At 44.6% G+C, this 24713-nt stretch overlaps 1 protein-coding gene across 1 annotated transcript; it reads right to left on the reverse strand.

Annotated features, from left to right (window-relative positions):
• Positions 1 to 230: 230 nt before the first annotated feature.
• LOC143933520 (serine protease inhibitor swm-1-like) lies at positions 231 to 7488 on the reverse strand. Its single transcript, XM_077456432.1, has 4 exons — positions 7330 to 7488; positions 4080 to 4140; positions 1787 to 1819; positions 231 to 900 (listed from the first exon to the last, which is right to left on the reverse strand). Exons 1-4 carry the CDS (start codon positions 7471 to 7473, stop codon positions 524 to 526), a joined length of 615 nt encoding a protein of 204 aa, XP_077312558.1. The 5' UTR covers positions 7474 to 7488; the 3' UTR covers positions 231 to 523.
• Positions 7489 to 24713: the final 17225 nt, after the last annotated feature.

Genomic DNA, 24713 nt, shown 5'->3' on the forward strand with positions numbered 1-24713 from the left:
CTCCTAAGCAGGAACACATCACTATCGCCCCAAGCATTCTGTCCAGATAATGTGCAGTTCATTTATGACCTTTCCGTTTAACCCTGTGTTATCCAAACTCTGTTCAATGAAAAGTGTAAACTCACCACATAAACACTCTATATACAAAATAACATCCCCAATAAAGATCACAACATGATGTTCACATTTGTATGGAAGCACAATGGAATGAATGCTGATTATTCAGAGAATTACCGTATTTATGTTTATTGAGGATTGTTTATTTTTTTTTATGTAATAACAGTTAAGCTTCATACACACAATACGAAAATTGGATGAAAAATACCACTTTTGAAGCGTTCGTGCATATGAGCGTATCATTTATTTATTTTTTGGTGGGGGAGGGGATCTTGGGTGGGAGTTCCCACACTTTTTTCCCCAGGACTTGACCCCTGGATACACACAGCTAATATAAGTACCAGAGTCTTTTTATTAGTCTTTTTTTTTATATTAGCATCCTGTAATCCTGCATAAGGCTTGAGTTTCATTGTTTTTTAACAGGGGGGCAATCCCTGGGAAGGACACAGCGGGTCTCACCCCCCTCACTCAGGATCACAAGTCCAGGTTTACAGAAACAGCCACTGACGCATTGCAGGGTGCAGATCCGCATTTGGTTCCAGTTGCTGCAGGTATCAGGACAGGCGGTCCCGCAGCCATTGTACGTTCTGTCCTCTGTACAAGCTCTGCATTCCTCTTGTTTGACGCAGCCCCCTATTCCGTCATCCAGGTAGCCCTTCTTGCAGAAACATCCCTCCTTACATATCTTAATGCATGGAGGGGGGTCAGGGTGGCTGCAGTTTGCTGGGCAGGCAGACCCACAATAATTGTATTCTTGATTTTCTGGGCATTCAGGGTAAGCGACTGAAAATGTCAAAAAAAAAAAAAAATGATTACATAATTGTAAGACAAACCTGCATTTGAAAATACAACATACTCCTCCATAAGCCTTTCCGTCCCTGGGGTTTTTTTAAGAACTCACACTAATGTATAAAAATAAATTCTCAGAGCTACTAATCCTGCAAAACTGCATGTACATTTGGGTGAATTAGGGCAAAATCAAGTGTTATTGGGCTATTTATTCTCTAGGCCAAGTGTTATCCATTCATAAAGAGGAGTTAATCAGGCAAAAATGCATTATGGCCACTAGATGGAGCTGAGTGAATCAGGAAAAAAATGCATTATGGCCACTAGATGGAGCTGAGTGAATCAGGAAAAAAATGCATTATGGCCACTAGACGGGGCTGACGACCATAGGATCATATTTATTTCCTATGATTGGCAGCTCCATCTAGTGGCATTTTCATTAATATTATTCGACCTGGAGCACCAAGCTTTCACAAAACTAATATTTACATTTTTGGTAAAAGTCTGTGAATTTTTGTGAATGTTGGTGGCTGAATCTCTACCTTTCACAGGTCTGCCTACATGCTGAGTGGGGTTTTGTGGCCCCGGCAGGCATTTCATTAATGTTACACTCAGTGGCGGACTTAATGGGGCCCCTGTACAAGGCCAGTTTTTGGGCCCTACATTTAACTGCTGGGCAAGTAAAAACACCCATCCCCTGTGTATCTATTGGCATCTAGACAGAGGTGAACTCCCACCCATCTGACCCACATCTATTATAAATGGGGCCCCAAAGTCATAGAGGGCCCTTGTACAGCTGCCCAGTCTGCCCCATTGCAAGTGCCTCCCCCGAGCTGTTACACCATTATCCCCTTCTATGGAGAGATTTCATTTTTGTACATACCTGGTCCAGCATATATTAATATGAAGGAGACACCTGGAAAACAAAAAGTGATTATTAATTAAATTCATTTTTTAATTCCTTTTTTGTAAGTGTAAAATAATAAAAAAAAGGAACCCCCCCCCCCTCCAGGAACCCCCTCCCCCAGAAATAAAAAAAAGTTTAAAATACATTTTAAGTAAAAGTTCAATTGCTTTTATATTTCATATGAAGCAGTAGCGGCCCGTCTATAAGGGGCACCGCCTCCCCCCACCCCGTCCATGCATCCGGCCCCCTAATCTACATGTGGGGCGCTGGACGCATGGACTCCAATGGGGTTTTATTTATTTTTTAAGCACGCGATTAGAGCCTGAGGCTTCAAAAAAAGGGTCACTGCACCCCGAGCACACCCACTTGTGTGACAATAGCAAATGAATATTCGCTATTGTCACACGGATTCTCCTCCCAGCCAATCAGGAAGCTGGTCTGGAAACCCGTCACCTGATTGGCTGAAAGGACAGGCAATCCTATTGGACAACTAGGAGGGGGAGGGAGGAGACATATGACGGAAGGCGCCATGATGCAGAGGAGACACGATGGAAGCCGCCACCCACCGCTGTAGGAGCGCTGCTGGTATGTGACCTAGATGGGGTAAGTGCAGGGCTGGGTGACCCACAGACCAACAGGCCACAGGTGGGGGGGGGGGGGGTGTTCAGGCGACCCGACTGACTGCCCAAAAATAAATAAAAAAAACACCAGCCGCCACTAATAGTGTGTAGGGGAAGAATACTTTAAGGTTCTATTTTTGGTCCCATTGGGGAGATTTCCTTTCACTTCCTATAAAGGAAATAGAACAGGAATTGTGAGTAAATGTTTCCAAAATAAGGTTGTCTTTTTACTCCCACTGACCCCATTGCCAGGGGAGGGGGGTGTGTTATTGCTACCACTAACCCAAATAATGGAGAGGGCTTTTTTTACTCCATTGGTCCCAATACTGGGGGGGGGGGGGTCTTTTATTACTCTTAGTAACGCCAAGGCTGGGGAGGGGGTCCTTTTTTACTCCGACTGACCCCAATGCCAAAAGAGATGAGTGGAGGTTAATATACTCACCGGGGGAGTGAGTTTACTATTACTCCCACTGATTCCAATGAGGGGATGGGGGCTTTATTAGTCCTGCTGACCCATTGCCAGGGAAGTGGGTCTATTATTGCTCTTACTGACCCAAAATAAGTTGGAGGGGGTCTTTTAGTACTGCATTGGTCCAAATCCTGGGGGAGGGGGTTCCTTTTTTTACTTTCACTGACCCCAATGCTGGGGGGTTATTATATCCACTGACTCCAGTGCTGTGTGTTATTACACCCACTGACCCCAATGTTGGGAATGGTTATTACACCCACTGACTCCAATCTTTGGGAGGGTATTTACACCCACTGCGCCCAATGTTGGGCAGGGTATTTACACCCACTGATCCCAATGTTAGGAATGGTTATTTCCACCCACTGACTCCAATGTTGGGGAGGGTATTTACACCCACTGACCCCAATGTTGGGGAGGGTATTTACACCCACTGACTCCAATGTTAGGAATGGTTATTACACCCACTGACTCCAATGTTGGGGAGAGTATTTACACCCAATGACTCCAATGTTGGGGAGGGTATTTGCACCCACTGACCCCAATGTTAGGAATGGTTATTACACCCACTGGCCCCAATGTTGGGGAGCGTATTAACACCCACTGAGCCCAATGTTAGGGATGGTTATTACACCCACTGACTGCAATGTTGGGGAGGATATTTGCACCCACTTACTCAAGTGCTGTGGGGTTATTACACCCACTGACCCCAATGTTGGGGAGAGAATTTATACCCACTGACCCCAATGCTGTGGGGTTATTACATCAATCCTGGGGCACCATTCTGACCAAGGACACATTGTCATTTTTACTCCTACTTTCCTTATAGTCCAACTGACCACAGTCCAGCGCCCAAACAGTGAAGTGGCCCTTTGTTTAAGTTTGGGGCCCCTGGTCCAAAGACTACAACATCATAGATAACCCTCATCACACATATAGGAACATTGGGTCATATTACATGCTTAACCATGAATGATTGCCGCCATCTTGAATCTCAAGGTGAAGATATACTGAAATTTCCAAGCCTGACCCCTGATTTCTACTCACCAATGAGAAGGAAGGGGAGGCTGTAATTATTCCCAATGACCCCAAGGTGGAGGATGGTCTTTTATTACTCCCATTGACACCAGTTCTGGGGGGGAAGGGTTATTATAACACCCTCTGACTCTGACTTTTTACTCACCAATTAGTGCCAGCAGGAATGCAGAGGATGGTCCCATGATTACCAAGACTTTATCAGCTTCCTGAAACAAAGAGAAAGCACGAGCCCTGCAGGTGAGACACAGAAAGATATATATATACACATTAATATTACAACATGATTGTGATCACACTCTTCAAACTGTCATTACTGAGCTTTGCTACTTAAAAATACAATCTCGCCCACTGGGGTCAGTTTATAAAACGAAAATTAACTATTCACCCAGTGAATCTGCATCTACATTGTTTCTGTGTACTTGGTCAGACAGAAATGTTATTTTATTAGTAGTAGCAGTAGTAAAATACCACCTGATGGCCACTAGATGGAGCTGAGCAGAACAGAAATACATAGGTCTTTGTAACAAGAGATACAGTGTAACAATTCTAGAGAACGCTAGAGGGAATTAGCAAAAAAAAAAATGTAAACATTGTTAACTATTGGTTACACTTCTTTTCTAATTATCTCTACTATTTTCTACAGTAATTACATTGTATCTCTTACAATGCTCCTCCGCTCCATCTAGTGGACATAAAGTGGTATTTTACTGCTGTTCATAAAAATAAAAAAAAAGAACATTAGTTCAAAAGATAAAATAGCCTAAAGGACAGTCAATTTTTGCTAATTATTTATGAATAGACACCTCTGTGTCCTATACGGGGAAGTCCATCATCCGCTCTGTCCTGCTGATTATTTTCTAATATTATTTTCGGACCTAAAATCCAAATTTTACACATGACATTGGGATACCTGTTAGCAGATTTCATCTTCCTTCCTGTTTTGTTTCCAGGACAGGAAGTGAAAACAAAGCTTCCGTCAGTGTTTGACATTAGCTAAAGCACTATGCACCATAAACACCTGCATTTTTTTGTTTTTATTAAAACAAAGCCTTTTTTTTTCATCCTTAGTTACAGCTCAGTGCTGCTGATCTCCTTCAGCTGCTTTGCAGCCACTTTCCGTTCACATGGGCACCAGTGATGGCTACATGGCTAGGAGGGGTCCTGATGGTGACAACCGTGGACCATGCCTGTGTAATGTGTGATAAAAATGTCCACTTCTCGCCTCCGTCAGAAATTCATGCCATAGGGTGACAACACAGGGGCACAGTGGGGAGACAGAGACAGAGTGTTGTCACCTTATATAGATGCCTGAACAAGGACTTTCATGGCAGGATCACCAGGAATTATTTTAATAAAAATCAGCTGATTAGAAAAAAATTTAAATTTGGTTTTGCAATTACATTAACATGTTAAAACTAGAAAAAATAAAATAAAATCAATTATTGTGATAATAACTTTAAGCACAGAGAACATAGTACAAAGCTGTGATAAATATATCTCTGAAATTCAGACTCAGATTCTGAATACTTTCATAATCTTGAAGGAAAATTATGAAATGGTGTTCATGAGTCTTTCTATCTCTAGGAGTTGGATCTGAATATTACTCCATTATGGCCACTAGATGGCACTAAGAAACATATTTATTTCTTATGATAAAGGAAAAGATCCATAAGCCACACACCATGTGCGTAAAGTGAGATGAACGTCAGCCTCAGCCCTAGGCCACGCCCCCAATGTGTCTCATTCGGCCCTTTGGAGCATCCCCATGATTAAGCTCCAATGGGGCCAAGCAAGACACATAGGGGGCATGGCCGGGCTGGAATAGAAGGCGGAGGCTGCCTATTCTCACTTCATGCACAGAGTTCTGCTTTATGGTGTTGAAGTATCTATGTGCATGAAGTGAGAATAGGCAGCCTCCGCCTCCACCTACCCTTTACACTTCTGTCCTGTACATACTGCTCACTGTCATACCCTTTACACTTCTCTCCTGTACATACTGCTCACTGTCATACCCTTTACACTTCTCTCCTGTACATACTGCCCACTGTTATACCCTTTACACTTCTCTCCTGTACATACTGCCCACTGTTATACCCTTTACACTTCTCTCCTTTACATACTGCCCACTGTCATACCCTTTACACTTCTCTCCTGTACATACTGCCCACTGTCAAACCCTTTACACTTCTCTCCTGTACATACTGCCCACTGTCATACCCTTTACACTTCTCTCCTGTACATACTGCTCACTGTCATGCCCTACACACTCCTCTCCTGTACATACTGCCCACTGTCATACCCTTTACACTTCTCTCCTGTACATACTGCTCACTGTCATACCCTCCACACTCCTCTCCTGTACATACTGCTCACCGTCATACCGTTCACACTCCTCTCCTGTACATACTGCCCACTGTCATACCCTCCACACTCCTCTCCTATACATACTGCTCGGTATCATACCATCCACACTCCTCTCCTGTACATACTGCCCACTTTCATAAACTCCTCTACTGTACATAGTGCCAGCTGTCATACCCTCCACACTTATCTCCTGTACATACTGCTCACTGTCATACCCTCCACACTCCTCTCCTGTACATACTGCTCACTGTCATACCCTCCACACTTATCTCCTGTACATACTGCCCGCTGTCATACCCTGCACACTCCTCTCCTGTACATACTGCTCGGTATCATACCATCCACACTCCTCTTCTGTACATACTGCCTACTTTCATAAACTCCTCTTCTGTACATAGTGCCAGCTATCATACGCTCCACACTTATCTCCTGTACATACTGCCCACTGTCATACCCTCCACACTCCTCTCCTGTACATACTGCTCACTGTCATACCCTCCACACTTATCTCCTGTACATACTGCCCGCTGTCATACCATGGACACTCCTCTCCTGTACATACTGCTTGGTATCATACCATCCACACTCCTCTTCTGTACATACTGCCTACTTTCATAAACTCCTCTACTGTACATAGTGCCAGCTATCATACCCTCCACACTTATCTCCTGTAGATACTGCCCACTGTCATACCCTACACACTCCTCTCCTGTACATACTGCTCAGTATCATATCCTTCACACTCATCTCCTGTACATACTGCCCACTGTCATGCCCTACACACTCCTCTCCTGTATATACTGAATCATCATACCCTCCACATTCCTCTCCTATACATACTGCCTCTAACAAAAAAAAAAACATGCATGGACTTGTTAAAGCTTAAAAAAAGAACGTTATATTAAGATAAGTTACAAGCAATGCTGTAAAATAACATTTAAATGAATATATTTTAGAAACAATAAGTTGATGAGAAAAGCGTTTGGTAAGCAATTTTGAAAAGTGCCGGAAAATCTGTCTGTGACACTGACCTGTGGGGTGTAGTAGTCTGCGGGTCTTGTATCAGGTATGGCCGGGTTCAGGATTATATAGGGTGAGGGGTGGAGGTGTGGCCGTACCATACAGGGTGCATCACAGTAATTAGTCTTTAGTTCTTGTATATTCAGGATTTCCATTGTTGTGACATGTACATTACACCACTTTGTCGTCAGAGTTACAGATATAAAATGAGGAAGTACTGGGCAGTGGGCACCGAACACTCAGCTCTATAATTGGTAGATTGGCACGCTATAGTGTTGCAGTGTCATTTAATTGGCATCTTCCTTGTTCCTCTATTAATCCAAAGTGTGCCCTTTGGGAGTTCAGCTGATATTCCGCTGTCATCCTCCATTCCATCCTAGCTTTACAATTTACAGGAATAATTTCCCACCATGAAATAATAAGCTGCAACAGGATCATTTTTCAAAAATATTCACCTTTTATTATTAATAGCTTCCCTCTAATCATCTCCTGTATCATGTCTGAAGTCTCGAACCATCTCATGTATCATGTCTTCAGTCTCTGACCATCTCCTGTATCATATCTGCAGTCTCTGACCATCTCATGTATCATGTCTACAGTCTCTGAATATCTCGTATTATGTCTGAAGTCTCTGGCCATCTCATGTATCATGTCTGCAGTCTCTGACCATCTCCTGTATTATGTCTGCAGTCTCTGACCATCTCTTGTATCATATCTGCAGTCTCTCTCCATCTCCTGTATCATGTCTACAGTCTCTGAATATCTCGTATTATGTCTGAAGTCTCTGGCCATCTCATGTATCATGTGTGCAGTCTCTGGCTATCTCTTGTATCATGTCCATAGTCTCTGACAATTTCTTATATTATCTCCATGGTATCTTTGACTATATCCTGTTGTGTGTCTGTTGTATCTTTCACTTGCTTCCCACATGGTTTTTTATATTTTTACAACTCGTGGTCACCAGTATTTTGTACTTATCTACAATGATTTATTGTACTTTTTAATAAACCTCTCTGTTTTTAAACTACACCATATGGAGCTTCTCAATTTTTTCTTATTCCTATTCCGGTTTGAATGAGCCTATCCTGCATCCACCATCGGCCTCCAGAGAGCTCCCCCATTCTGGTGAAGGTTGCATGCTTTTTTGGAGAGCTATCTGAACCTCTGGAACTTTGCCTTGGTCCCTACTGCTGCTGAGCAACTACCTCGTTTGGAGTGATCATATTCCTGTCAACTCTTAACCCTGAGGCATTTGGCCTCATAAGCCTGATTGATCCACTACCGCCGGTAAGTGGGTCCACCTTATCTGGTAAGAGTACCCAACCACATTCCTTTCACAGAAGATTTCTTTGTTTCAACAGCTTCACAGCCAGTCTTATATTGTTTGCACTACCATCAAATTTTATTGAGGATTCACAAGTCACGTCGTTTTCTGTTACACCCTCTCTCAAAAAGACCAAAGCTAGCACTAACAATCCCCCCCCCCCAAACACACACAGACGGGAGAGGAGAGAGGGCAAAGGTGAACTCTGCTGATTCCCATGTAAAAGGGAACGCTGCGGATTTCGATGTAAAAGGGGAACTCTGCGGATTCCGATGTAAAAGGGGAACTCTGCGGATTCCGATGTAAAAGGGGAACTCTGCGGATTCCGATGTAAAAGGGGAACTCTGCGGATTCCGATGTAAAAGGGGAACTCTGCGGATTCCGATGTAAAAGGGGAGCTCTGCGGATTCCGATGTAAAAGGGGAACTCTGTGGATTCCGATGTAAAAGGGAAACTCTACGGATTCAGATGTAAAAGGGGAACTCTGCAGATTCCGATGTAAAAGGGGAACTCTGCAGATTCCCATCTCTCTCCACAGTTACTCAGCTGTTGATGATATCCTGCTCGTCAGTCCTGCCTACTTAAAGGGGTTGCAAAGGTAGATTTTTTTTTGCTAACTAGCTTCCTTTAAGCTAATGCAGTACTAGTTCACTTACCTGTCCCTTCGATTTCTCTTCTAAATGTCACTAATCTTTGTTTGAAATCCTCACTTCCTGTTTGTTTTCATGGAGCTTGTCACCGTCAGTCGAGCCGTTGTTGCCTGGTGGTGAGTGATCACCCCCCTCCCTAGGACTACAGCCCTGTGTGGAGGCGCTCTCTACGTATCACAGAGACACAGGGGCTGGTGGTTAGTGGACATGTCCCGTGCCTTATTTGTAACTTGCACTAATCTTCACTGCCCCGCCTTGACTCCACCCCCTTGCTGCTTTCAGACTTGGATTCCTAATTAAATTTTTTTTACATAAATTAATAGATTCATTGAACAATAGAACATTTTACACTTTACCATTTACTTAATATATGCGTGCTGGGGAGGCGGGACTGGGCGTCTAATTTGGGCGGCGTGTGAACGAGAACGTTGCTCGTTCTTATTAGATGAAATATAGAAAAAATGGCACTGCTCATGCGCGATGCCGCTAAACATAATGGGAAATTTAGTTCCGTGGTTGCCGCGGCTTCGCTTTCATACACGCACACTGCAAAAACCCGGAAGTAGAGGAAAGAATCGCTGGAGGATAGCAGGAGGACCTACAAATTTAACAGGTAATAAAATATTTTTGGAGGAAATCATATAATTATTACAAATCAGTATGTAACAGAGAGTGGTAATAGCTTAAAACATTTTTACCTTTACAACCCCTTTAAGCCGTCCAGTCCAGAGGGTCTCTGCCTTCACCTCGGTCATCATCACAAGAAACTATCTCCTGCATTCCAGTTTAAAGACTTGCTTTGCTAACATCCCTTCTGGCTCCAGATCCTGCTTGCTGTTCCACTACATTGATCCCTGACTTCTGGCTTGGCTGACTATCCGTTCCGGTTACTGAACTCTGTCTATGTTTTGACTACGTTTGTTCTTTTTTACATTTATTATTAAACAAGTGTGATTCAACTGTACTTCCGTCTCGGTCTGATTTTATGGTTTCTGACAAAAAGTAAGCCTTCTTCTATATTGTTCTCTTAAAATCAAGCAAACAAAAACTGTTTTCTTCAGCAAGGTAAACGCACACAGTCCATAAATTTGAATGGCACATGTCTACTTTCTCGGTATCCCTGTACCCGGGGGGGTTGGATCCCCTGAATTCCAGATCCCATATAAGGAGGACTTACCAATCTTGGTCAGTCAGTTTACCCCTTTCCAACTGGAACCCCTCACCCTGCATGGCTTCTGGCAGCACTCTGCTAATTGGGTGGTGGGCCAGGGTTACTCACTCAGGGATTACCCATCAAATTGTTTCAGGCCCCACTGACCAATAAAAAAAGTCGTCCTTGCCCTGTTGCCAGGGGCGGGTCTGGTCCTTTGGTTGCAGCACCAGAAAAGCCTAATCCTCTTGCGTGCTCTCCTCTCCGCTCTCCTCTCCCTGCATTGTCCATCAAGCAGGGAGAGCTGAGCTGCGGCTGGAGAAGGAACACTCTGCCAAGTAGCCCAAAGGGACCCCGCATTCATTCAAAGAAGGAGAGAAAAGCACATGGAGCAAATCAGGCTGAGCTGCATGCACAAATGCTCGCAGGGGACTTGCTGACAGGAGGAAACGGCAGAGTAGCTAACTTACAAAAATGCTGTTGCTTCCTCATAGTCCAATCAAAGGTTTGAGGGGTCAGGAAAGTGACATTCTTAATTGTTTTTTTTTTTTTTCAACTGCGTCAAAGCCATCTGGCTGGAGTTTAGCATTAAAAGATATCTGAATTTAAAAACAAAAAAAAAAGTATTGAAGCTCGTTAGTCCTTGAGGTGGCGGCTGCATTCGTTTTCTTTCTCCCAGAAATACGTTAATCAGGAACAGAAGGTATTCTGCCCACCAGATGGCGCTGATGATACAGGAATTGCATATAGTGCAGGAAGTACGGCAACATTCGCCCTGATAGTGCAAATGCTTGTCACATGCGCTCAACGAATGTCTTATACACAGACCCCTCAGTGTTATGTGAGTGAAGGGTATAGACTCGGGATATCATTGTAATGCTTCCAGAGTCACCTATATGACCCAACCTATTATCATCTGACTTTACTGATGCTTACATTAAATGAGTGTCACAACACATTGCTTAATACCATTGTTACATGTTTATTTTGTGTTTTAAAAGTGAAGAAATTGGGTGACCGCCCCATGTTATATGGTAATGTGGCACTTAATGTTGACATGGTGTTGGCACATATACATTTGGAAATTCAGGGTGTAAAAGTTCATCGCTATTGGATGCTGAGAGTCAGATTTGTATGGACAGAAATGTTTTCAGAAGGCTGAATGGGGTTTCTCTCAGTGGCGGCCCGTCCATACGGGGCGCAGGGGCGCCGCTTCCCTAATCCATGCGCCCGTCCCCTAATCTCCATGCAGGGTGCCGGACGCATGGATTGCAGTCAATTTTTTTATTTATTTTTCAAGCACATGATTAGAGCCAGAGGCTCTAGTGTGGGCTTGGGGCGCAGAGTATTGTACCCCGAGCCCAGCCACTTGTGTGACAATAGCGAATTAATATTCGCTATTCTCTTCCTGATTCTCCTCCCAGCCAATCAGGAAGTGGATCCTGAGACCCGATTGGCCACTTTAAAGCCCTAAAAAGGAAAGGTGGGTTAGACAGATCTATAACAGCAGAACAAATGAAGTATAATATGGGGAAATCGGGATCATCAGTCAGCCGCTTGTAAAAGTGTCAGGGTCGGGCTCAGCCATTCCTTCTCTGAGCTGGCCGCTCAGCTGTCGGCTGATTGCCAGCTCCCACCTCTCTCCACAGTTACTCAGCTGTTGATGATATCCTGCTCGTCAGTCCTGCCTACTTAAAGGGGTTGTAAAGGTAGATTTTTTTTTTGCTAACTAGCTTCCTTTAAGCTAATCTTTGTTTGAATCCTCACTTCCTGTTTGTTTTCATGGAGCTTGTCACCGTCAGTTGAGCCAGTTTGCCTGGTGGTGAGTGATCGCCCCCCTCCCTAGGACTACAGCCCTGCATGGAGGCACTCTCTACGTATCACAGAGACACAGGGGCTGGTGGTTAGTGGACATGTCCCGCGCCTTATTTGTAACTTGCACTAATCTTCACTGCCCCGCCTTGACTCCGCCCCCTTGCTGCTTTCAGACTTGGATTCCTAATTAAAATATTTTTTACATAAATGAATAGATTCATTGAACAATAGAACATTTTACACATTACCATTTACTTAATATATGCGTGCTGGGGAGGCGGGACTGGGCGTCTAATTTGGGCGGCGTGTGAACGAGAACGTTGCTCCTTCTCATTAGATAAAATATAGAAAAAAATGTCACTGCTCATGCGCGATGCCGCTAAGCATAATGGGAAATTTAGTTCCGTGGTTGCCGTGGCGTCGCTTTCATACACGCACACCGCAAAAACCTAGAAGTAGAGGAAAGAATCGCTGGAGGATAGCAGGAGGACGATTATTAGCTACAAATTTAACAGGTAATAAAATATTTTTGGAGGAAATCATATAATTATTACAAATCAGTATGTAACAGAGAGTGGTAATAGCTTAAAACATTTTTACCTTTACACCCCCTTTAAGCCGTCCAGTCCAGAGGATCTCTGCCTTCACCTCGGTCATCATCACAAGAAACTATCTCCTGCGTTCCCGTTTAAAGACTGGCTTTGCTGACACCACTTCTGGCTCCAGATCCTGCTTGCTGTTCCACTACATTGATCCCTGACTTCTGGCTTGGCTGACTATCCGTTCCAGTTACTGAACTCTGTCTATGTTTTGACTACGTTTGTTCTTTTTTACATTTATTATTAAACAAGTGTGATTCAACTGTACTTCCGTCTCGGTCTGATTTCATGGTTTCTGACAAAAAGTAAGCCTTCTTCTATATTGTTCTCTTAAAATCAAGCAAACAAAAACTGTTTTCTTCAGCAAGGTAAACACACACAGTCCATAAATTTGAATGGCACATGTCTACTTTCTCGGTATCCCTGTACCCGGGGGGGTTGGATCCCCTGAATTCCAGATCCCATACAAGGAGGACTTACCAATCCTGGTCAGTCGGTTTACCCCTTTCCAACTGGAACCCCTCACCCTGCATGGCTTCTGGCAGCACTCTGCTAATTGGGTGGTGGGCCAGGGTTACTCACTCAGGGATTACCCATCAAATTGTTTCAGGCCCCACTGACCAATAAAAAAAGTCGTCCTTGCCCTGTTGCCAGGGGCGGGTCTGGTCCTTTGGTTGCAGAACCAGAAAAGCCTAATCCTCTTCCGTGCTCTCCTCTCCGCTCTCCTCTCCCTGCATTGTCCATCAAGCAGGGAGAGCTGAGCTGCGGCTGGAGAAGGAACACTCTGCCAAGTAGCCCAAAGGGACCCCGCATTCATTCAAAGAAGGAGAGGAAAGCACATGGAGCCAATCAGGCTGAGCTGCATGCACAAATGCTCGCAGGGGACTTGCTGACAGGAGGAAACGGCAGAGTAGCTAACTTACAAAAATGCTGTTGCTTCCTCATAGTCCAATCAAAGGTTTGAGGGGTCAGGAAAGTGACATTCTTAATTGTTTTGTTTTTTTTGCGTCAAAGCCATCTGGCTGGAGTTTAGCATTAAAAGATATCTAAATTTAAAAACAAAAAAAAAAGTATTGAAGCTCGTTAGTCCTTGAGGTGGCGGCTGCATTCGTTTTCTTTCTCCCAGAAATACGTTAATCAGGAACAGAAGGTATTCTGCCCACCAGATGGCGCTGATGATACAGGAATTGCATATAGTGCAGGAAGTACGGCAACATTCGCCCTGATAGTGCAAATGCTTGTCACAAATGCGCTCAACGAACGTTTTATACACAGACCCCCTCAGTGTTATGTGAGTGAAGGGTATAGACTCGGGATATCATTGTAATCCTTCCAGAGTCACCTATATGACCCAACCTACTATCATCTGACTTCACTGATGCTTACATTAAATGAGTGTCACAACACATTGCTTAATACCATTGTTACATGTTTATTTTGTGTTTTAAAAAGTGAAGAAATTGGGTGACCGCCCCATGTTATATGGTAATGTGGCACTTAAATGTTCACATGGTATTGGCACATATACATTTGGAAATTCAGGGTGTAAAAGTTCATCGCTATTGGATGCTGTGAGTCAGATTTGTATGGACAGAAATGTTTTCAGAAGGCTGAATGGGGTTTCTTCTCAGTGGCGGCCGTCCATACGGGGCGCAGGGGCGCCGCTTCCCTAATCCATGCGCCCGTCCCCTAATCTCCATGCAGGGTGCCGGACGCATGGATTGCAATCAATTTTTTTATTTTTTTTTAAGCACGTGATTAGAGCCGGAGGTATTGTACCCCGAGCCCAGCCACTTGTGTGACAATAGCGAATTAATATTCGCTATTGTCTTCCTGATTCTCCTCCCAGCCAATCAGGAAGTGGATCCTGAGACCCGATTGGCCAGGGAATCTTAGGACTCCCGGGCAATCGAGTTTCAGGACCCACTTCCTGTTCGGCCGGGAGGAGAAGCAAAGGCCCCCGGAGTGAAAAAACATCAGCCCTACCATTTGCCTCCTAATGTAAGGAGGCCTCTGATCCCAATATATTGAGACGGAGCACCAGCCATCGCTGATTTCTGCATGTACCAAAAGAAGACAGCACTCCCCCTGAGAATGCATTCATCCAAATCTCCTGGAGCTGAAGTGGTTAGGACAGTAATAAAAACTCACATCTAGGTAAGCAGATGGCGGTGTTAGGTGAGAAAGCTTCTGTGGCTGTCAGAACCGGTTGCCATGCATGGATTGCCGAAGCCGCCGAAGGAGCCGGTTCTGCCAGCCAGACAGCCACAGCTATCTGCCTACCTAGATGTGAGTTTTTTTTATAATTATTTTAAATAAATGACTTGTGCTTCCATTGATTCTTGCGTTGCAGCTCCACCTTCTGTTTTTCCATATTCACTCTCTTGGTTGCATGTAATCCATTCATAAACAAGAGTGAATCAGGAAAATACTGCATTATGGCTACTGGAATAAATATTTATTTGCTATGATCGGCAGCTCCATCTAGAGGCCATAATGCAGTATTTTCCTGATTCACTCTGCATGAATGAAAATTATTCAACCCGGAGCAGTTTTAATTTTGGTGAATGTTGGTGGCTGGAACTTTACCTCGGCATTCACAGGTCTGCCTGTGTGCTAAATAAGCTCAGGTGGCCCTGTTGGGTATTTCATGAAGGTACATGCAGTGGCGGACCCTATACAAGGCCAATTTTTGCCCCAAACCGCCCCCCCCCCCCCCCACCCATTTAACTGCTCATCTCCTGTGTATCTATTGACATCTAGACCAGGGGTCTCAAACTGGCGGCCCTTCAGCTTTTGCAAAACTACAAGTCCCATTATGCATTGCAAGACTTGGCAGTTACAAGCATGACTCCCTTTAGGCACAGGCATGATGGGACTTGTAGTTCCACAACAGCTGGAGGGCCACCAGTTTGAGACCCCTGATCTAGACAGAAGTGATCTCCCACCCACCTGACCCATATCTAGTATAAATGGGCCCCCAAAGTCACAGAGGGCCCTTGTACAGCTGCCCAGTGGTATGTCCCCCCCTGGTTACACCATCATCCCCTTCTATAGAGGGACTTCATTTTTATACATGCCCGGTCCAGCATATATTAGTATGAAGGAGACATCTGGAAAACAAAAATAATTCATAATTAAGTTTATATTTTAATTCCAATTTTTAACCATAAAATATTAAAAGAAAAAAGTTTAAAACACATTTTAAGTAAATCTAAAGTTAAAACACTTTTTTTTTTTATATGGACCACTGTGAAACAAAGAGAGGATGGATCTTTACAATGGGATCCTAGGTGGCAATATGGGGAAAGGGGGGGGGGGGGATTATTACACCCACTGACCCCAATGTTTGGGAGGATTATTGCACCCACTGACCCCAATGCTGGGTGGGGGGTATATATACCCACTGACCCCAGTGCTGTGGGGTTATTACACTCATTGACCCCATTGTTGGAGGGATTATTACACTCACTGAGTGAGTGAAATAATCCCCCCAACATTGAGGTCAGTGGGTGTAATAATCCTCCAACATTGGGGTCAATAAGTGTAATAACCCCCCAGCATTGGGGTCAGTGGGTGTAATGCCCACACCCACTGACCCCAATGCTGGAGGGGGCTTATTACACCCACTGACCCCAATGCTGGGGGGGTGTTATTACACCCACTGACCCCAATGCTGGGGAGTCCACAATATGGCCACTAATTGGCACTAAGAAACATACTTATTTCCTATGATAGTTAGCGCCATCTAGTGGCCCTGCAACTCAAATGTGTAAATGGAGAAAATACTGCAATATGGTCACAAAATAGTGCTAAGAAATATACTTATTTCTTATGATAGTTAGTGCCACCTAGTGGCCCTGCAACTCAGATGTGTGAATGGGGAAAATACCTTAGGAGAAATACCGCAATATGGCCACTAATTGGAGCTAAGAAACATACTTATTTTTTATGATAGTTAGCGCTGTCTAGTGGCCCTGCAATTCATCTTTGTGAATGGGGAACATACCACATTATGGCCACTAGAGGACACAAAGAAATGTATTTCTTATGATAGTTAATGCCATCTAGTGGCCCTGAAACTCAAATGTGTGAATGGGGAAAATACCACATTATGGCCACTAGATGACGCTAATGCTGCATACACACAATCAGATTGTCCGGCGTACTTAGTCCGCCGAAACACATTTTAGCAGACAATTCGATCGTGTGTGGGCTTCAGCGGACTTCTCCAGCGTAAAGTCCGGCGGACTAAGAAAGTAGTTTTGCACTCCAATCTTCCCGTCGGACTTGGGTTTCAGCGGACAATACGTTCGTCAGTATGCTAGTACGGCAGACTAAGAATGACGCATGTTCAGAAGCAAGTACGAAAAAGGAAGCTATTGGCTACTGGCTATTGAACTTCCCTTTTCTAGTCCCGACGTACGTGCTGTACGTCATCACGCTAGCAAACGCCGGACTTTCTGTGTGTCCGTGTGTGGCCAAGTCCGTTCGATAGAAAGTCCGCCGGATTATCTGTCGGATTGTGCGTCGGACTAAGTACGCCAGACAATTCGATCGTGTGTACGCGGCATAAGAAACATACTTATTTCTTATGATGGTCAGCGCCGTCTAGTGGCCATAATGCAGTATTTTCCTCATTCACACATTTGAATTGCACAGAATGAATTCACATTTGTAGTCCCCATCAGAAGCCCATGTGACAGGGTGACAACGCAGGAGCACAGGGACAAAAGCATTGTCACCCTATAACAAGAAGTGCCTGAACAAGGACCCAGGATCACCAGGGATTGCTTTAATAAAATCTGCAGATTTAAGGTTACGGAAACTTACTTTTGCTATTGCAAAGCACGCAGTAACATGTTTAAGCCTAAAAAATACTCATTATGATACAAAGAAAGCTGTAAAATAGCATTTAAAAAACATATCTCGGAAATAATAAGTTGAAGAGTGAAGTGTTTGGTAAGGAGTTAGGAAAATGCAGAATATCTGGCTGTGACACTGACCTGTGTGGTGTGGTAGTCGGCGGGTCCTGTATCAGGTATGGCCACACTCGGGATTATATAGGATGAGGGGTGGGGGATGTGACAATACAGGAGATGGGCGGGGCGCAGTCATTAGTTCTCAGATCTCGTTTTTTCAGGATTTCCATTGTAAGACATACATGACATCCCTTTGTCATCAAAGTTACAGATATACAATGCTGAGGAGGAAGCGCAGAGCACTGAACACTCAGCTCTATAATTGTGTAGCACCCTCCTAGATAGGTGCCAGGATTAGGCCCCTTTCACACTTGTGCGACTTGTCCTGTGACTTGGGGCTGCAAAGTCGCATGACAAGTCCTACCCCATGATTTCCAATGAGTACCATCCATATATGTGCGACTTCAAAGTAGTCCCTGTACTACTTTTGTACGACTTTGATGCGAGTTGAGATCCATAGACCTCGGGAATTCTGTGAAATTGCGTCAAAATCACAGAAGTTGCGGTAATGTCAAAGGGGAGGTTCGATTTAGCGGTGGCTCGGGTTTGTTGGGTACATTTTGCTTGTCTCACTCTAACCAGTGTAGCTGCAGTTGCTGTGCCAGGTAAATGTATGGAAAAGCAGAAAAGTAACAGCGCTCTCTGCAGGGACAACTCAATCCATACACCAGGTCCACTCACAGGTGCCAAGGCTCAATGTGTCCCAACACACTCCAATGCAACAATAGTAAGAAGAGCCAGCAACGCTGTAATCCTTGAAGTGTCGTTTATTGGTACATCAGAGTGACAGTAAAACAAACTGACGCGTTTCGGCAAAAGCCTTAGTCATAGCTGAGCTACGACTAAGGCTTTTGCCGAAACGCGTCAGCTTTATTGTTTTACTGTCACTCTGATGTACCAATAAACGACACTTTAAGGATTACAGCGTTGCCGGCTCTTCTTACTATTGTTGCCAGGTAAATGTAGCTGTTTACAATCAAAGCTCCTATCACTAAATATATAATATATGGTTTCCATTAGAGTCCTGGTCACACTGTTTGCTGCGTTTCAAAAATGATCCCCCATGTCGCTTTCTTGGTGCTTAAAAGCATCTTCAAAGCCTCCATAGAAGGCTATGACAACGCTCGCTTACAGCACCTGAAGCTTTTGAGGGGCTGTTATTCACAGTTTTGTTTACTTTGTTTTGGAGTTATTGCAGGTATGAGATATCCCAGGATGCACCGGGAAACCAACAAGCGAACTGGGAAGATGTCATCAGCAGTCACTTCCAGTTGATGTGTATATATTCTGGGAGTGTTTGGTGCAGACGTCACATCTGGTGTGCAGCGTGGAGCAGCAGGAAGGTGACCGGGGTCCGGACAGAAGAGAAGCAGCTATGTGGTGTGCAACATGGGAACGCTACAGCAGAAGGTGAGTGGGGACCAGAGAGAGAGGACTGAGTGGCAGAGGATTAGAAAAAGTGGGGGATCGGAGCAGGAGAAACTAGCAACGTCACATGATCAGCAATCCAGAGGTTTAGCAGAGCTGGGGGTACTACTGAGTGGGGAATCAGCAGGGCTGTGGGTACTACTGAGTGGGGAAACAGTGGAGCTGGGGGTTACTACTTAGCAGGGAATCAGTGAAGCTGGAGGTTACCACTGAGTGGGGAATCAGCAAAGCTGGGGGTTACTACTGAGTGGGGAAACAGTAGAGCTGGGGGTTACTACTGAGTGGGGAAACAGTAGAGCTGGGGGTTACTACTGAGTGGGGGCTAAGCAGAGCTGGGGGTTACTACTGAGTGGGGAATCAGCAGAACTGGGGGTTACTACTGAGTGGGGAATCAGCAGAGCTGGGGGTTACTACTAAGTGGGGGCTAAGCAGAGCTGGGGGTTACTACTGAGTGGGGAATCAGCAGAACTGGAGGTTACTACTGAGTGGGGAATCAGCAGAGCTGGGGGTTACTACTGAGTGGGGGCTAAGCAGAGCTGGGGGTTACGACTGAGTGGGGAATCAGCAGAACTGGAGGTTACTACTGAGTGGGGGATCAGCAGAGCTGGGGGTTACTACTGAGTGGGGGATCAGCAGAGCTGGGGGTTACTACTGAGTGGGGAATCAGCAGAGCTGGGGGTTACTACTGAGTGGGGGCTAAGCAGAGCTGGGGGTTACGACTGAGTGGGGGATCAGCAGAGCTTGGGGTTACAATTGAGTGGGAGATCAGCAGAGCTGGGGGTCACTACTGAGTGGAGATCAGCAGAGCTGGGGGTTACTACTGAGTGGGAGATCAGCAGAGCTGGGGGGTTACTACTGAGTGGGAGATCAGCAGAGCTGGGGGGTTACTACTGAGTGGGAGATCAGCGGAGCTGGGGGGTTACTACTGAGTGGGAGATCAGCAGAGCTGGGGGTTACTACTGAGTGGGAGATCAGCAGAGCTGGGGGTTACTACTGAGTGGGGAATCAGCAGAGTCGGGGGATTACTATTAATGGAGAATCAGCAGAGCTGGGGGGTTACTACTGAGTGGGAGATCAGCAGAGCTGGGGGTTATTACTGAGTGGGGAATCAGCAGAGCTGGGGGTTACTACTAAACAAGGGTACTAATAAGCCGGGGATTTGCTTAACAGGGGTACTAATGAGCGGGGGATCTGCTGAGTCTGGGCACTACTGAGCCCTTTAAAACAATTAGAAAACCAACACAGACGGCATTTGCCAAGCTTCATTAAAGCGGGAGTCCACCGGGACTCCGCGTTTTTTTTTTTTTTTTTTAAAGCCAGCAGCTACAAATACTGCAGCTGCTGACTTTTAAAATAGTGACACTTACCCGCCCAGCGCGCCCGCGATGTCGGCACCCGAAGCCGATCTGTAGATCGTATCTCGGGTGCTGCCGCCGCCATCTTGTGTATGGGAATCAGGAAATGGAGCCTTTCGGCTTCATTTCCCGGTTCCCTACTGCGCATGCGCGAGCCGCGCTGCGCAATAAGGATGGACCCCGCTGCCTCTGGGAGCTGTGTGTTTTCCCAGCAGGCAGCGGGGCACTTGCGGGAAGGGGCGGGCACTTGCGGAAAGGGGCGTAATATACGCCCCTTTCCGCAGATCGCTATGCCGGAAGTGGGTACAGATACCTGTACTGTACAGGTATCTGCACCCCCCTGCCCCCTGAAAGGTGCCAATTGTGGCGACGGAGGGGGGGAGGGTTCCGATGAGCGGAAGGTCCACTTTAGGGTGGACCTCCGCTTTAAAGCCTCAAAAAAGCGTGTTAAAGCGGTAGGCACTTGTTAAAGTTGACACAAATGTAAATGAGCCCAAAGCGTGCCTTCAGGAACGCAGCTGATATTCCGCTGTCATCCTCCATTCTACAAGACTCCATCAATAATTTCCCGACATGAAACAATAAGCTGCAACATTTTTCTAAAAATATCCACCTTTTTTATCACTAAAAGTTTTCCTTGAGATCCAATTAATGACCATCCTGCGGCCCGGGGGGGGCTCTCATGCAGCCCCCTCCCCCCCCCCCCCCCCCCGGCACTTTCAGTGCAGCCCTACAAACATTCGTGTTTTCCTATTACCCTGTTATAGCAATGATCTCGATAATAAAGTGACACAGAGATGTGTGATTGAGAATATCAGGTTTTATTAACAAGACAAACGACTTCCCGGACCAACCAGATGAATGTTTTCATATGCTAAACAATGACAGGGCAATTTGTATCTGATTATTTGCTACTTTGTACCTAATAGTGTCCAATATCTCTGTCGCCCCCTGCTGTTCAATCACAGTGATACAACATCAATGATTTTATATAGCTATGTCGCCCCCTGCTGTTTCACAGCACTGCAATATTTTACAGTATAATTAGATTTCCTAGAACATGATCAATTTTTGGACAATACAGAGCCATTTGTCTTTAAAGCGCACAATCTATTTTGATAAAGAATGATAAGAAACATAATCACATTTCATTCAGTGATGACTGACTTTAAAACTCAGTAAACTAATTTAGCAATACAAAAACCTTTAAGCGGTGTTAAACCCAATAGCAAACATTTTGTTATATTGCAGGTTACCGATTCTTAGATGCGGTGGCTGCATTAGTCTCCTTCTTTTAGGCTTTCTTTCTTCTATTTTTATTTGATGATCTGGCCAGCAAATCTGTTGTTTTTTCAAACGCATAAGCTCTCTATCAGAATGTATCCATTTACATGGATGAGATAAATCGCTTAACACAGGCAGGGGTGCTTACAATGCTCAGCTATTATTTATTCATGTAAAACCTTTATCCCAAAAGGAAAAAAAAAACTGTTTGCTGTAACTGCTGATAAAGTGTGAGCTGGAGTTTGCCTTCAACTTGCTAGTGCATCTAAACTTGCTAGTATGTCTAACACTCCCCCCCCCCCCCCAGACTGACAATGCCGCTGTCCAAAGGTGTCCCCTGTGCTTCAGACTGGAGGCGCTGTAATACAGGAGGTATATTACTGGCCAGATCACCAGGTGAAAACAAAGGTAAAAAAGCCTAAAAAATAAAACGAATGCAGCCACCACATCTAATGAATGTTAAGCTGCAATATATTACATTTTTAGTTTTGGGTTTATTACCCCTTTAAGCATGTATATGTTAAAAATTCAATCTTTATACTAGGACACACTTAACCCCTACAGTGCCACCTAGTGTTAACCTTTTCACTTCCAGTCACATTTACACAGTAATCAATGTATTTTTAATCGCGCTGATCACTGTATAAATGACAATGGTTCCAAAAATGTGTGAAAACTGTCTGATGTGTCCGCCACAATGCCGCAGTCATGATAAAAAAATAATAATTAAAAAATAAATAAAAATCGCTGATTGCCACCATTACTAGTAAAAAAAAAAAAAAAAAAATATTAATAAAAATGCCATAAAACTGTCCCCTATTTTGTAAACACTATAACTTTTGCACAAAGCAATAAAATGCTTGTTGCAATTTTTTTTTTTTTTAACAAAAAGATATGTAGAAGAATACATATCAGCCTAAGTGTCGGTTCACACAGGGGGCGATGCGAGGCGTCACGACTTGCCGCGCCGCGACCTGCCGCGACCTCAGCGGCGACTTGCAAATGACTTCTGTATAGAAGTCAATGCAAGTCGCCCCGAGGTCGGCCAAAAGTAGTACAGGAACCTTTTTTCTAAGTCGGAGCGACTCGAGTCACTCCTCTCAGAACGGTTCCGTAGTACAGAACGGGGGCGACTTGTCAGGTCGCGGCGAGGCAAGTCGTGTCGCCTCGTGTCGCCCCCTGTGTGAACGGAGCCTTAACTGAGCAAAAAAAAACGTTTTTTTTATATATTTTTGGGGGGATATTTATTATAGCAAAAAGTAAAAGCGAATGCGTTTTTTTTTTCAAAATGGTCGCTCTTTTTTTGTTGCGCAAAAAATAAAAACTGCAGAGGTGATCAAATACCACCAAAAGAAAGCTCTATTTGTGGAGAAAAAAGGACGTCGGTTTTGTTTGGGAGCCACGCCGCCACGACCGCGTAATTGTCGGTTAAAGCGACGCGGTGCCGAATCGCAAAAAGCAATCTGGTCTTTGGCCAACCAAATGGCCCCGGGGCTGAAGTGGTTAAAACATATATAAAAACATATTTATAGATTATCCTCGCGCCACAATAAAATAAATATCCCTGATGAAGTCACATGTCAAAGTGACGATACGCGTAGGATTGGACTAGGAGGATACCGGAAGTGACGTCTGTAGTACGAACGTGCTGTTCGTTCGTCTGATGCTGTTGCCTTCTGTATAGTTTGCCTATATGTTTCATGCTAAATGTGAGTACCCAGGACTGTGTCCTTTTTAGAATAAAGCTTGAATTTTATTACATACTTCACTATTGGAGTTTTCTTTCTCCTATGGATGTGTATACTGTTTTGGGACTGAGGACCTAGAGGGGGCCACCCATGCTGCTTATACCAACTGCCTGCCTAAAGGAATATTTGCTGTTTACCTTACAGCAGTAAGGCCGCGTACACACGCGGGGACTGTTCGCCCAACTTTGTCCGTCAAACAGTTTCGGCAAACAGTCCGCTCAAACTTAGCATGGACGGACATGGCCACACACGACGGACGAACAGTTTGCTGAAACCGTGCGCGATGACGTGAACGGCACGTACGACGGGACGAAAAATACGACGTCCTATACACTGCATTATAACTTTCGGCGTGTAAATCCTTTCTGAGCATGCGCGGAACTTAGTTTGACGAACAAGCCTACACACGAGCGGACTGTTCGCTGAAACAAGGTTTCAGCGGACAGTTTTTCGGAAATTCCGTAAAACCTTGTTCGTCAAACTGTCCGCTGAAACTGTCCGCTGAAAGCCCACACACGAGCGGACTGTCCGCCGAAACACTGTTCAGCGGACAAAGTTGGACGAACAGTCCGCCCGTGTGTACGCGGCCTAAGGTAAGGTAGCCATTGCACCCAGTGTGTGGACACCTTTGCACGTGATCACCGGTGGAATTACTGCTTATTCACGGAATCATCATATATCTATGACACAGAGTGGATATATTAAGTGCATGCTTTGATACGGACTGTGAATTTTTTCTTCTTTTTTCTTTTGTCTATAGAATTAGACACTTTCACTTTTATTTTGTTGCACTTTATTGGACATTGAATTATTTATTGTTTTGGTCACGCATCAGACTCTGGATACCACTGAAATCTGTGCACTATGGATTGATTTATATTTTATATTCAATATTATATGTAATATTTATTTGGCACTTAATGCACTTTACTGTTTATTGTCACTAGATGCACTTTTGTGATAGATGGATGTTATGATAGTCTATATGCGTTTGGATTTAAGTTCTTGAAGGAGCATCCACTTACTGCTGAAAATTATTTTGCACATTGTATACTGACAC

The sequence above is a fragment of the Lithobates pipiens genome, unplaced genomic scaffold (assembly GCF_037356315.1).
Source record: "Lithobates pipiens isolate NorthernLeopardFrog02 unplaced genomic scaffold, aLitPip1_a1.2 Scaffold_27, whole genome shotgun sequence".
NCBI lineage: Eukaryota > Metazoa > Chordata > Amphibia > Anura > Ranidae > Lithobates > Lithobates pipiens.

Excerpts from the sequence above, each read along its gene's own strand:
- LOC143933520 (XM_077456432.1), bottom strand. The coding sequence starts at position 7,473 with ATGGAAATCCTGAATATACAAGAACTAAAGACTAATTACTGTGATGCA. Across the intron at positions 1,820-4,079 it reads ATTCCTGCTGGCACTAATTG|GTGTCTCCTTCATATTAATA; the intron begins GTGAGTAAAAAG and ends TTTGTTTTCCAG. Across the intron at positions 901-1,786 it reads ATTAATATATGCTGGACCAG|TCGCTTACCCTGAATGCCCA; the intron begins GTATGTACAAAA and ends TGACATTTTCAG.